The sequence below is a fragment of the Galleria mellonella genome, unplaced genomic scaffold (genome assembly GCF_026898425.1).
Source record: "Galleria mellonella isolate WM207_F2 unplaced genomic scaffold, CSIRO_AGI_GalMel_v1 utg28, whole genome shotgun sequence".
Lineage (NCBI taxonomy): Eukaryota > Metazoa > Arthropoda > Insecta > Lepidoptera > Pyralidae > Galleria > Galleria mellonella.
In genome coordinates this window covers 5306089-5321921 of record NW_026442064.1, presented here as the reverse complement: position 1 = coordinate 5321921, position 15833 = coordinate 5306089, and the positions used below count along the sequence as shown (strand labels likewise).

The 15833-nt window shown below is 33.1% G+C and overlaps 1 protein-coding gene across 1 annotated transcript in view; it reads right to left on the bottom strand.

Annotated features, from left to right (window-relative positions):
- LOC113517082 (transcriptional repressor scratch 2-like) overlaps positions 1-8824 on the bottom strand; it is a 58970-nt gene extending 50146 nt beyond the window's left edge. The window contains exon 1 of the mRNA XM_026901633.3: positions 8544-8824. Within this exon, the coding sequence (XP_026757434.1) occupies positions 8544-8718 (175 nt within the window). The 5' untranslated portion in view covers positions 8719-8824. The remainder of the gene's footprint in view (positions 1-8543) is intronic.
- Positions 8825-15833: the final 7009 nt, after the last annotated feature.

The window sequence follows — 15833 nt, the reverse complement described above, 5'->3', positions numbered from 1 at the left end:
ATTCAGAACCCAGAACTAGAAAATTAACGAGTTATCATCACAATGAAGTCAAATTAGTTACAGAATTGAAAAATTTACCTACTGCTAAATTTCGGTATATTTTTTTTTCATAGAACTGGAAATCATATTAAATTAAAAATAAGGCCTACCTGGTCGTTGCTGACGTACTTACAACTACACATTGCAAACCATGCTTATATTTCCCTTTATTTTGTATTTTACATTTTATTCTTTAAATATCACAGAGATCACTGGTCCTCGTAATTCTAATTTGTTACAGATCAAAATATTATAAATTTAACTAAACCATTTAATATTCAAGACAAATCTTTAATAACATATTCATCTGAAAGTCAACACATGGACTATAGAAAGTTTAAAACATTAACATGAAGTTCAAATGTTTTCAAAACCATTATTGTCAAATAGAATTTGACTCTCTTTGATAATAGATGACGTAAAAAATAAAACTGAATAAAAGTTGTATAAAATCAATCGTGATTCGGAGAAGATGATTATAGTGTTTGCGGAGGAAGTCACGGGCACGTGCACAATAAATAAGGAAACGTGTACTCCACCATCCCCCAATCCCATCAGTCCCAGTCGGCCGTAGGATGAACGCCCCTAAGTTCAGCCACTCAAGGGGTTTTCAAATTTCGGGTCAATTTTAAAATGTGTTAAAATAGTTTAACAAAAGTGAATTAGTTTATATTAATTATAGACCTCCTGATTACAAAATGTAATATTAAGCGAGCGAGGGGAACACTAGTCCCCATTACTAACAATATGCAATATCCGGTCGATCTCTATGCTGTCCCTTCTGGAAGTTAATTTCTAGTAAATTTGTTACAATGGATCATATAACCTGATTCGATTCTCACTTATCACCCTTCATCATTAAGTAATGTATATTTGTATAGTAAGGTGTATATATGTAACTTTTTTAGAATACAATAGCAAACAAGCTGACAGTTTACTCGATTACAGTGGTAACTCACGCCTATAAACACGAACAGCAATTGTGCTGTTTATGTCTATTGACGATATTCTGTGATGTCCCAAGGGGCGTTGCCAAACAGGTGCAAACCGAATCAAGTACCTATTTACATAACTTGTTCACAAAATCTCCCTCTGCGTCTATACTAAACATAAACAAACAAAAAACAAACAAACAAACACAAAATATACATAATTACTTATGTGTAAATTGTGCCATCTAATCCAATTTCATCCAATAAAAATCAGTCACCTGGTAAAAAAATACCTTATAAGATGGTTAAACTTATGAATATCATATATATTTAAATTCAGCCGCCCAGGGTGAATTAAGTTTTCAGTTGCATTATCGTACCCTTGCCGTATGGTCCCGGTATAGAATGGACCACCCCTTCCTTTTCTGTAAGTATCGACAAAAAATACTTAATAGTGAGAGATAGGCAACAATATCCCTTTTAAAAACATAATCAAAAGTCTACCGATGGCTTCATTATCTCTGACCCCTTGGTCATGAAAAAGCGATCACGATAACTGTGGTACAGAGTATGCAAAGAATCTTCGGAAGAGATTTTGCAATCAACAAACAAAACGGTCCTGGAAACATATAATGCATGAATTTTGAGGACCGATGAGAAGATTGTTAAGTTAGAAGAGAAGTGAACAAATTAGACTAGGATATTATAGACTTATCTGAAGTCCGAAGATAGGGAGAATATACGATAATCCTTGAAGCCGGTAACTTATTCTACCACCAATAGGGCGACTATCCGTTCCAGGATGGAGCTGGGTTCATCGTTCTGAAGTTCCTTGTTAATAATGTCTTAAAGATCGAAAGTTTGTTAGCAATGGTGGTATACCTTGTATTCAGAATAGCCAATAGGTATACACAAGTATACGCACCGACCGAAACACATCCCGATGATGAGATGGAACCAATGTTTGAGGGATTTCAAGAGCCATACATTCTTCTGAATCTCTATTCACAGTATTGACGGGGGATTTCAACTATTAGACTAGAACTAGATAAACTAGGCAAAAGAAAAGAGTTTTTTTGCATGATAGAATCCGAAAGGAGGATATGGCAAAAAAACCAAAGTGACCTTAGTGACCAACATAGCCCGAAAAATATGCAAACTGAAGTGACAATGGACTCGAACAACCGACAACTGAGGGGAAGAAAGATTCTTGAGAGACGACTTCATGCAGATAAACGCAATGTAGTATGTCTCCTCACTAGATAGAGCGACGACCTCAAATGCATTGCAGGGAGTCACTGGATGCAGCCGTTCCTTATGGTAATCTATGAGAGATGCCTGTATTCAGCAGTAGATAGCATATGGAATGCATATGATGATGATGATCATACCCTAATCTCAGCCCCTTATTCAATTCATTAGAATAAGTACACATAACGTAACAATTTTTAAATCCATTTTAATATAGTAAAAACGCTTAACCCTAACTTGAATTCAACTTGTGATGTTATTACAAAAAAAAAAACGCAAAAAGATGGTCCTCATGTCGATTTATCTAGCACCGAGAGGTATTTAAGAACTCAATTGAAAATATTTTGGTTGGATGATTACGTAACAATATTACACTCCTTATTGGACAAAAAGTATCTAAATATTTCTACTCAATTATTTTCATTTATTTAAATTCATTTAAATGTTATTTCTACTTTATTTTAACGCGGCTGATCTTTGGGGCATACTGACTTAAGGGCGTTCACCCTATGTCTTGTGTCACTTGTTCTACAGTTTGCATACGGTCTCTCGGTCGCCGCGCACATTGCAAACACAATCGCTGAGAAATGTTTGCACCGAATTTCATATTTTGTGTGCATTCAACCTTGGTTTTAATATTTGTCGACATCTAATAGAGTATGTCGTTGTTAACTCTGTTCGCGTTGTTATGAAAATTACACATTCGTTCGGAATTATTTTACGTAGAAGGTACCTCAAGGTACTTGAAAATATTTCAAACGTCTCCCTTAAATTTATTGTAAATTCTAAATTTAAAATGACATGATTTGTTGACGTCAATTATGTGAAATAATTGTTTCCGTCATAGATTATGGATGCTCTATCTGGCATTCTCTTTCTGCGGTTTTCGTTGACCCAAATATTCAAATGGTTCAATGCCTCAAATGCCACTACGAAGCGACTTCAAAAGGAAGGTGATCCTCAATTAGTATTCATTTTTGAATCAATTACATCGATAATTCTTTTTGAAATCGATATGGTTCACTGAGCAAGTAATAATTACGTTATTTAAGAGTCGGCACCGGGGTTTTATTACCAAAACTGAAAAATAAATTTATTAAACCATCAAAAAGCTACACTATAAAATAAATGAATATTCATAATGTTAAACGACAATTTACAACATGCGTCTATCCAAAATATCAATATAAGCATATTCAAATAATAAAATGGTTGCATAAATTATATACAAAGGCTTTTTGTGTTTGAAATGAAAAGGTTAGTCTCATGTTAACGTTGGTCAAACATCCAATTACTTTTTTTTTTGTTGAGTATCAACATTTTTACTAGTAAAGCTAATTAATGTTATTAATGGACAGCATTAATATTATTAATTAACGTAATCGAAAATAAATAAACATGGCAAATAAGTCAATTTCTATTATCTTTTTTTTATACAACTTAGAATGCCAATAAGCTAACGGCCCACCTGATGGAAAGTGGTAACCGTCGCCTATAGACATGAGCAGTACCATGGACATAACAGAGTATACTATTTCGCCCATGATACCCCCATGCGTTCATTCCTGAGGACTCAGGTGTTATTCCTCTGTACCCAGTAAATTCACGCCATATCCCACCCTTCAAACTGAAACACAGCCATGCAAACACAATATCATTCAGTATTAATTAATTCCAATCTATTCCCCATTACTTTCTCCATATTAATTGATATTTAAAGTATCCTACTAATATCACAAAGGGTAATTTTGATTTGATTGATTGTTTGTTTGTTCTTAATAATTATTTAATTATAATTATAGTTAAGTCACAATAACCATTTTTTGTACGAATTAGTCAATCAAAATATAACGAATAGAATCGACAGATGATGGTGTTCGTAACATGATATTAATCCTTAACTAAATAGTTTCATAAGCAAAGTTGATTATGTATATGTAAATTCTTTTTTAAATTACTCAAATAGAAGCGTTTATTAAAAAGTTACGTTTATTAAGTATAAAAATGAGTATGAGTGTTACGATTTATATTATATATTGTTAATACCATAGTATTGATCCAAAGCATCAATTTAAAATTCAAATTTTTATATATATATATATATATATATATATATATATATATATATATATATATATATATATATATATATATATATATATATATAGATGTTCTTTTTTCGTAAAGAAAATTTATATTGTTGTTTACCATTTAAAACTATTTGGACTTTGGAATTTTTTAAACTACGAAGATGGCAAAAAAGGATACAGCCTGTCTGATGGTAAACGCTCATTGTAGCCTATGCAACACTACAGGTGTCACGTGGCACGTTGCCGACACTGAAGAAACCTTAAAATACCCTTTTCTAAAGAATCTTTCGACTCTTGACAACCTTAGTGATGTAACGAATTGACGCACTGTCTTACCGTAAGATAAGTAATCTGGGGCCTTACCCTCCGGAGTTACGAGTTTAACCCCCGCTTGATACAAACATTTATATTCATAAGTATGATTGTTTGTATTGGTCTGGGTGTTTTCTATATATAATCAGTATGCATTGACATACAAAAAGTATTGAACTATATCTATCAGTCTAGAAGCCTTAGTACACATTTTGTTTAGTTTGAGCCTGGACGACGCTGTGTAAGATCCTCTGTTGTTTCTTTTTGATTTAGTAATAAGCCTATTACTCGACTCTCTCAACTCTTTAATAACATATTTAAAACATTTCAACACTCTTTCAATTGTCAAAAGTTAATTTGATTCCGAAATTGGTGAGCGAAAAAGGTTTTAACTGGAATACCGTTCATTCGGATCAGCTTTTCACGTGCGCTGGAAAACTCATTTTATTGCCAAATACTCTCGAATTCGTTCCATTGCATTTGATGCGATCGTTCAATAGACATGTACGTACACTACAAAGTGAAGCACAGTAACAGACTCACAAATACCTATGTGGTATTTATTTTTTTATCTGTGAAGCGATTGCTTTGATGAATCGATATTTGTACTTCGAAATACAAATGTTTGGTTATTTCACATGGTAAAGAGTATATCCTAATATACCATATTTATCTTTTACGTTTACTCAATAGCGTGAGTTTGAAAGAGAGTAGGCGATTATTCGGCGTTAATGGAAAACTAGATCGCGATTTACTATTTTTTTGACTGGAACATATTATGTTCTGTTTATCCATTTATACCATCATATATAATGTTACATACGCTTCTTTTATGGGAAATACGGGTGTACCAGCAAATTATTTGAGCACTAAATGAATGTTCTAATTGTGCGTTAATACTTTTGCTACACTATATATACCGAAGTAGGTAGTTGAGAAACACTAGATATACTTAGGCTGTTTAATTAAATCGGAGGTTCCCAGACTTTTTTTTAATAGATCACTTTCAGAATTTAGCTGGTTTCGGTGGACCTCCTGCAGATGTAACTATGGAAATTTGCGTTGCGGCTGAGTTCCAACCACGAATTATTTATTTTCGAAAAAAAAGTGAGAATTGATTGGTTAATTATTAATTGATTGTGTTGTGTCAACAAAGTAAAGTTGGCCAATCAAAAAAGTGTTTTTATCCAACTTTACTTTTTTAAAATATACTCATAGAACAAGAAACCATTCAATTTTCACTTATTTCATTTAGAAAAATACTCATACGAAGTGGTAAAAATAGAAAGAAAAATAGTGTTTTTTTTTGTGTCGTATTTATTCAAATATGTAATTGTTACACTGTTAATTATTGTTAGCATATTACATTGTATAATAATATAATTGACTTTTCGTGGACGCTTACGAACTGTGAACCCCTAATTTACTGTCACGCCAACGCCCTGTTGAGTCTCCCGTAGACCCCTAGGGGTCCACCTGGACCACTTTGGGAACTAAGGATTTTAATGATCGTACAACAATCGCGGTGATCCAATCCGGTCCGAAATATCGAGTTTAAAAAAGGTCGTAAAGGATGTTGTTGTACTTCTGTGTAATACCGTCCAAATTTAATCGGATAACTAAACTAACAGTAAAATGGTGAAAAGGGTAAACAAACTGACAACCGATTGATGGAAAGTGATAGTCCCTTAGAAGGGCTTCTTACACTATGTTACGTTATACGATCATTATGTACAAATATAGAGTAAAAATGAAGAGTGATTCCACGAGATATTATTAAACTTTTGGCTGATTGCTAATATGTCAAGACATGAAAAATTGTTTAATTTATATGTTACTATATATTTCGTAGTATCAAAAGAATCTAAGAGAGATCGGAAGAATAACATAGTACTGTCATACAGTCAACTTTTATTTATTTATTTATTATATTTATTCTTTATTGTACAAAAAAAAAATACAAGAATTACAGGCCAGCTTACTCAACTCTGTAAGAGTTCTCTTCCAGCAAACCCTGAGTGGAAAGGAGCATTAATTACCAGCGGGCAGTATGCGTACAATAATAGAAGGAAACATTATAGATGTTTCTATTAAAAAAATAATAAATATGTTTACATATGTATATACAAAGTAACTCATATAATTAATATCAAAATACATACATATCTGTATACAATAATACATATATACATAAACATAAAATATCTCTTCACATACAAAATACGTACATATACACACATATGTAGACATAATAAGTTTATGAGGACGGAAGATGCTCTTCTCAACTTTCGTAAGTATCCTTTAGAAGAGGTATTATTGACTGGTTGACTTTAAATATTCAATCCAAAAATAAAAGATCTAGTATCGGAATATATAGACTCGTTTAGATTGGACAGGATACAGACACTACAGCAAGACCCTTAGCTAGCCAATATAAAGGTGTTTTAGTGTAAAAGAAGGCATTTTAGTTTTCCATTTTACTTTTGACTGCATCGAATATTTTTTTTATGAGTTTGTTCCTGGTACGTCGTACGTTTTACAACTCAACGACTAAGGCGTAACATATTATGTTGATTGGCCATTATAGTGATCATATTTCGAACAATCAAATATAGGTGTTATTAACACTTAATATATCCTGAATCGTAAAGCAATTAATGGCGCATCGTAAACAAATTTTATCGTAGCGCAGCGTATAAGATTTATTTATTATACTTAGGTATAACTTTGTATGAAAGAAATTACTGTTCTGTATATAAATGCCAATTCAATATTAATGTATAATAGATTATTATATAAGCTATTTCAATAGAACTAATGACCGAGTTTTTTTTTAAATTATATCTAAAATTATTAACGTCCGAAATATTTATCTATTAAATTAGTTAATTAAATATTGTTTATAGTATTTGTTGTTAGATATCAGCAGACTATTTTCTCATTGAGTTGATTATTTGTTTGTTTACATTTTCATTGAGTTCTATTGAAACAGACCTTCCTGATTTTCTAATTATCTGATATTAAGTTTAAAGCTTTACAAGTGAATATTTCTCGTAGTCATCCACGAGAGAGAAATAAGAAAGAAATGTATCTCTTTACGTCAAAGATGGAATGTGTCATAAATAAAGTTATAATTACAGTTTTCCAGTAGAATTATCACTGAAGTGGTAACCAACGTACATCACCTATAATATTGTATGTGTCTGAAATCACACGTGCATATTAATTGTCTCTATTTTATTTTGGAATATAAATTTTAAACATATAGAATATTCTCGGCTATCTATCAATTTTGGATCACGCGACATATCAATATTTTATTATTTACATTAAAATTTAAAATAGCATTTAAAAGTAAGGAACTTTCATTGATATTGATGTTAAGAGTCAATCTCAATAAAGTTTCTCGCGTGTTTATCGATTTAAAAAAAAAATTGTAGAAACTGATTGTTATGTTTGTTTACGAAAGATATATTTATTTATTTCATACTTTTGTCATACCTACCTGTAGAATATATTACGATAAGTTTGATCTCAGTATTGTCCTTACCGTTGTTTATTTTATACAACACCTATAACTGTTGCATAACATACCACAGTTCAAGAAGGCACGACTTGTAGTCTCCATGTTTATTTTACAATATAGGAAAACATGAGAAAATGTATCTCGCATGCGCATAGCATAACGTTAATTGATTAGAATTCGCAAAATATTAAGCAGTCGCAATAACGCTAATGAATTCTTCCATAAAATATTAACATAAATTAAAAAAAAAAACTAAATAATAAATTAGACAACGTGTCAGACTCGTAATTAAAGTTGTACGACCTTGAATTTTGTTTTGGCTCCGAGGAAATGCGAAATGAGGCCACGAGAAGAGGCTGAAATTTGAAAGTGTAACGTAAGATGGGAACTCACCGTTGTAGAGGAGCGTGGGTTCGGGATCGCGGGGCGAAGGCCCCGGCGCGGTGGCGGCGGGCGCGGGGCTGCGGCCGCGCCCCTCGCCGACCACGTCGATCTCCTCATCCGACTCGTCGGCCAGCTCCGCAGCCGGGGCCGCCTTCCACTTCTTGGCCATGAGGCAGCGCGGCATGGCGGCGCCCGCATCAGCCTCAGCGCGACCGCATCAGCGAGAGACAGACGAACAGAGAAAGATAGAGAATAGAATAGGCGCCCCGGGCGAGCGGCGTTGCAGGTCGCGCGCGTCCTCTTGCGTTGTGAGGTTGTGCTGAGAGGGCATCGGTATATATGTGGGGCGGGTGGTGCGCGCGCCGCCGCTTCGATCGATGGGGGAGGTTGGCGGGTGCTTCATGCTCCATGCCGCGCAAACTTTGCCCGACAACTTAGAGCGACACTTGCCGAAGAGGGCGACGGCCGACCCCACACGATCAACCAGTGGGAACATCCCGAATGTACCGTGCACGAGTACACACGATCTCTATACGTAGCTACTGTCGATGCGTCTCGATATCGGCATGTGCCGCCGAGGGAGTTCGCACACTACTAGCTTTTATCACTTTCTACAACTTGTTTTTGAATGTACCGATTTCACTGTTAAGATTGATAGGTTCATGAAGAGATTTATTTAAATAGTTTACAAGTATATTGAACAAATAGCATAGAATTGATAGATTGTATATAAAAAACGAAAAAAGCTAAAAACTTACTTTGTTCGTCTATATTCATATTTTCACACTATGCCTCTTAAGGTGTAGACAGAGAAATAGAATAGAATCAAGTAATTTATCTTTGTTTATAAATACATCTCTTGGTTCATTCACTTATCAGTTCATGAGTGAAATTTGTATTCAACTTTATCGCAATTAGATTAACTTAGAATATTTAATTTTTATTCAGTTTACACGAGTAATATTTTGAATCCTGCAGTCTTTATTTGCAGCTGGAAATTTGTGGTAAATTTATAATTACTGCGGGATCCCGCTGTAATTTCCGCAAGAGATTTAACTCATACCGAGGTTTCGATTTACCGAATTTCGATTTCCCGCATATTCTATTAAAAATACTTTTTTCTATCTTATAATTTAAATTTGTTACTTCTAGAAAGGGCGTTTTATTATTATTTTTTTTAATTATTCTTATAATAGTAAATAAATAGGCATAAAAATTATTTGCAAGTACCCATTTTTTTTGCTGTAATAGTAATGGATTAAAAATATACTTAAATATGAAAATAAAAATCCCCACATTATGAAATGTATATATACATTATTTATATTTGGTATATATTTTATCAAACCAGATATAAATAATTCTTGACGTTTAAAAATCAAACAAATATCGTTATATACATTAAAAACTTTTTTTTATTTACTAACAATCGACAGAAATCAACATGTATTGACATGTTACTTTTATCAGTTACTAGCTATATTCCGCGGTTTCACCCACGTCAATTAGAATATAAAGTATCCTATATACTAAGTTTGGAAATATCTTTCTCATGTATAAAATTTACTATAAATCCGTCCATTAGTGTATGCGTTACATTTATAATATTAATAGGCTACATATTATTCTCTATCTATTTAACGTACTTCTTGCTTCTACTAGTAAATTGTACAAAAATTTTCCACGCGGGATTTACTGCACAAATGCGGGAATTCCTCAAGTCTCATTGACATGCGGGAAATCGCTAGAATGCGGTAATGCGGGATTGCAAAGCCACCGGTTACAGCAAGTTAATTAATTAATATTTAATAGTTATTTAGTAAACTAAGTCATACTATTTTCAACCGACTTCTAATAGAAGGAGTTTCTCTATTTGGTTGTATTTTATTTTTATTTTTATGTTTGTTACCTCATAAGTCCGTAAACCGATTGAGATTTTTTTTTATCTGAAAGAATGTCCAGATTGGTCCCATAGAAATTTCTACTATTTTAGATCAGTAATTTAGTTTTTAAATCAAAATAACTGGTTATGACTCAACTGAAGTCGGTTTTTTTTATACAAATCTTAAATTAATATTTTAATTTACTTGAAGTAAAGAAAATGTTGGCGTACAATCTGATAAATAGAATATAAACTCGTGAAGAGTTTTCTTCATCCTAAGCCGAATAGCTGGATGTATTTGTAGCGATACGGCGCACTAACAACCTCTATAAGACATCGGGGCGGCCTATCTGATAAGTAGCTACTGTCAATTCTGGCTACACATAAAAATCCCAAGATAAGACTTCTATGTCAAGAATTGCAGTATATTCGTTTTGGCAACATTTCTTTTCATCGTACGCATAATAAAAAGATTTGACGTAATCTGATTATCATTATTTTCCTTTATTTTTTAACTTATTCGGTAATTAAATATGTACGTCTAATTTTTTTTTAATAGGAAATCGATTTTTATTCCTTTTTATAGCTCATAATTTTTCAGTTATGACAGAACATGTATATTTATACCAGAGGGAGATTTTGTACAAAAGTCGATTGCTTGGGTACCTCTGTCGCATTCGTACTTCTACCATGAAGCAGTTGTGTTTGCATGGGTGTGTTTCGGTTTGAAGAATGGGATAGAGCGTGAATTTACAGGGTACAGAGGAATAATACCTGAATCCTCAGGTATGGCAACGCATGGGGGGTATCATGGGCGAAACAGTATACTCTGTTGTGTCCATGGTACTGCTCATGTCTATAGGCGACGGTTACCACTTTCCATTAGGTGGTCCGTCAGCTTGTTTACCATTCTAAGTTGTATAAAAAAAATATTTATTTATACTTTATTGTACACAAAATTTATATTGTTATAATTTATATAAAATAAAGAACTCTTGTAAGCTCGCCTGTTGTACACAGACGAGCTTACAAGAGTTCTCTTCCAGCAAACCTTAAAAAATATATCATCCCCGTTATCTTCAAAGTTTGAAATGAGAGACATCTGAAATAATTATCGTTGATCTATATCAATGAGAAATCATTGTTATTTAGAGACAGCGAGAGAACGACTTTCTAAGTAGCGCCATTTTGAGATATTATCAAAAAATCCTTGAATATATATTATATTAATGTTATATGTTCTGGATTATATCCTCATTTATAGGGGAATCTTAGGTAATTATTAGGTAATGAAAACTATCTGTATAGAGTATGTTTACATAAAAATATATAGAGCAATTTATGTCATAACCTCGATCTAAATAAAAATATAACTTTATGTACTCATCAAGTATTATTAATTATATTATTTTTCTGAACTGTATTTTCAAGCGGTTAACTAGGGGAGAGGGGATTGTTGGTAATGCGGACTATCAATCCCATTCCTAGTAATGTGCTCTATCAGGTCGACCTCCACGTGGTCCTGAAAACCATCGTGCTCAATTCCAGGTGTATTCATAACAGTAGGCTAACTAACCTGCTCTTTCATCTTTACTTATCAACCCTCACTGATGCGCAGTGGTTAGCGCAGGCGGGGTTACCATTTCATTATCATCCATTAAAAAAAGCGGTTCACTGGTTTCAATTTATATTAATAACCCAATTAAATAGATCAATATAGGTATTATATCGTTATCAATTATTATTATCATATTATTCATGCACTATATATGATACGATTTATATACAAACCCTTTAGTCCTTTCGGGTTCTCAAGGGTTGACTAGAGGAAATCCCTTCAAGGGATAAGTCCGCCTGTGTACCTTGTCATTTCCATTATACACCAATATTTGTGCCGAATGTGAATATACAATAAAGCTTAAACGAACAAACGATATTTGCAAAACTAAAATAAAATTTTGCACATAACCTAACATAACATAACTATAAATAGGAGCAGATAACAAAAGTTCGGTTTTTGTACTATACATTTTTGTAAATGTTGCAGTGAAATAACTATCAAGTAACACGCTGATGAAGCCAATTTTATTTCTAAAAATTTATATTGTAATTTAAAATCAACACATTTTTACGCGTACCTAATACGTAGTTTAGGAGAAAAGGATTGTTAGTAATGGAGACTGAGAATCCCATTGCTAGCAATATACCTAACCAGGTCGACCTCCTCGCGGTTCCCCCTGGAAACTATCATGGTTAATTCCTGATGAATTCATCATGATGGGCTAACTGGCCTGTTTTCATTCTCATCTATCACCCTTCACTGGTGCTCCGCCAGCGTATCCCGTTAGCGCAGGTTACCATTCCATTTTCACCCATCAAAAAAAATACGTAGTTTAAAATAACATTTTTACTCGTACTTGTATGTAGCCCAATTGATAAAGAAATTAGAATAATTTTCGTCACGTTGACCACGTTTATATGTAATAACTAAATATCACTATATCAATACCTATTTTTATAGTAATTATTTGTCCTGACTAATACACTCAACACAAAGTCTTAACTATTAAAGCATAAGGGTGAAATTTGAAACACAATTTTATTTTATAACGTATCCATCTGCTATAAAAGCGCAGTACCACTCGAGCAAAACTACGGACAACTACTAGTATTTTCATAAATTAATTCTCTTCACAGTACATAATTCAGATTCAATTTCGAAATTAATTATTAGTGGTCTAGTAAGTTTCACCTACTCTGTAAATGTTGTTTTAAGATGGGAAGTTTCATATGGAACGTTTGATTCTGGGTTCTATGTGAAAGGAGAGAAATTCGAAGCCATTAATTAATTACGTACCTACCTAGTAATAATTAATAATATTTTAGTACTTACCATTTATTTTAAACAAATTTTATTTTAGTGATATCGAATATGGCTGTGTGGATGCGGACCCTTTGCCTAATTATTCACATTTTACGATGTTCTTAACAGGTATACGTCATTTAACTTTTTCACACTCACTTCTTATACGTCAACTACTATACTAGATATTAAGGGTAATTTAATTACAGTTGGATTACAATTAGTATTGACAATTATACATTTGATATTGGTCAGTATCATAAAACCTATATTCCTTATTACAATGATACTGCATTAATTTTAATGGCTCTCTAGTAACAGACGATAAATCAATTGAGTGTACGGACCGTTCCAAAACAATTTCAAACCATTTAGACCTCTCCATTCCATCTATTTACTCGCGTTTAATGTCTTAATACTCCCCTGGAGACTATTATTATGCCTGTACTACCTATACTTGGTCGATACATTTACGGTATTTACGCTTATCAATTAATACGCGGTTCTGATTAATGAGACGCGAAATGGACTAAATTTTATCACCTATATATATAAACGTAGCTTTGTGCGGCTGATCTATTTCAATTAGTTAATTCAATTAAGTACAAATATCATCAGGACATTAATACACTAGCGATGAGTCCCGGATTCGCACAGTTTTTTGAAAATATAATACAGCCCATGCAACTCATGCAACTCACTGATAGTTTTCTGTAGGTGAAAGAATTTTTAAAATAAATTAAATATATTTTTAGTTTTTTCATTACAAACAAAAAAAAATCAAATCTTCAAATAAAATCTTTCCTATTTTTAAAAACTTATATTTATATTTAACAATGACTTAATATTTTGTATGTTTACCAAGAATTTTATAAACTTACTTACTCTACTTGTATGCTTGCCATTTCCGACAATTGTTTCGACTGAAATTGATTGATTGAAACACACGCAAAGCGCTATACTCTCCCTGAAGAAGAGTTTCGGATGAAGTCCGGATGAAGTCGAGGTCATAAAATTCCCGTTATACATATAGATATAATAGACATTAAATCCATGTAATGAATGAAGAAGTCAATGAAGGCCGGCAGCACACCTGCAATGCCGTAGGTGTTGTGGGTGACCATGGGCGGCGGTAGTCACTTACCATCAGGTGAGCCGCATGCTCGTATGCCCCCTGTGTTGTAAAAAAAAAAGTCAGGTGTTTATCCGCGACATTCACGTTTCACCGGATTGATTACTTTGGAAACTAACATAGCAAGGCGCGAATCTACTGTCATAATAAAATAAGTAAAAATATTTTTCATTTATTTCTCTTACAACAAAAGGGGGGGGGGAGAGGGAGAATAATATCTAATAATATTCTAAATTTCAAAATGTATAGCGTTATATAGTAACTGCTGTCATTATGGCAAATAAACACACAAAGTTGCATCAAATAAGCTTCGAAAAGATATTCTGGTTCGGGTGCCGCATGCAGTAGCTTGTTTCTGACACATGACTTGAGCGTAAACTTTATTACATATAGCCTAAGATTCCGTCGCAAAATTCTGCATGTATAAAACTTTTTAATGAAATTTAGGTTTAAATGAAAGATGAGTGAAAATATAATACAATGTACTCAAGTCGTGTGTTCTTGCCAGGTGAAAATAGATAGAAATTTTGGTAAATTTGATAAGATTTTCACCGAAATGAATTTTATTATTTTCTTTACACTTATAGTTAAATTTAACCCTCTGGAGGCCGAAAATGTTAACGTTTAGATAGATAGATGAATTATTTATTATCCCTTACAAGCACATAGTTTAGGAATTTATAAATGTTTAAATCAATTTGCCAATAAAGTATTTTGTATTTTATATTTATAATTATTAAGCATGGTAACTATTGAACTAGTTAAAAAATATCATTCTAACTGTTATTTAGTCCCTTTCTGCTTCTAATCGTCCTGTGGAATAGCTATTGTACAAGTTGTCTATAACAAAAAATACAGTCCACTTATAATTTCAAGTAGTTTGTTTTATTTCACTAACAATAAGCGACACAGAAATTTGTAGGTGGTTTTACGTTCCGCTACGGTGAAAAGGTAATCAACTCAGCATTAAGCTGCGGAGTACTCGTAGCGCTGATATTTTGCTGTTAACTTGTAAAAAGAATAAAAATTAACTTCGAACTCTTAGTTATTTTCCTGTTTCAATGTTTTGTATATAATTCCTGTCTTCTTTAGTATTCCGTGTGACCCCAGCATAGAATAGGCTACCCCTTCTTTTCCCGTGGATGTCGTAAGAGGCAACTAAGGGAGGGCGAGGGTGATCAGCAACTACTAGCAAAACCCCCCTAGGGGGAGACTTTTGTTCAGCAGCGGACAGTTAAAAACTGATTTAATGATAATGATACCGTCCTTAACAAATGTACGTCTTATTAATTTAAAATATTATAATAATTAATTATAATATTCATTGTAATAATCGGAAATAAAGTGTAACAACTGCAATGTCGTAGATAGACAGATAAAAAATTTAAAACAATAGAGAACAGAAAACGCAAAAAGTTGGGC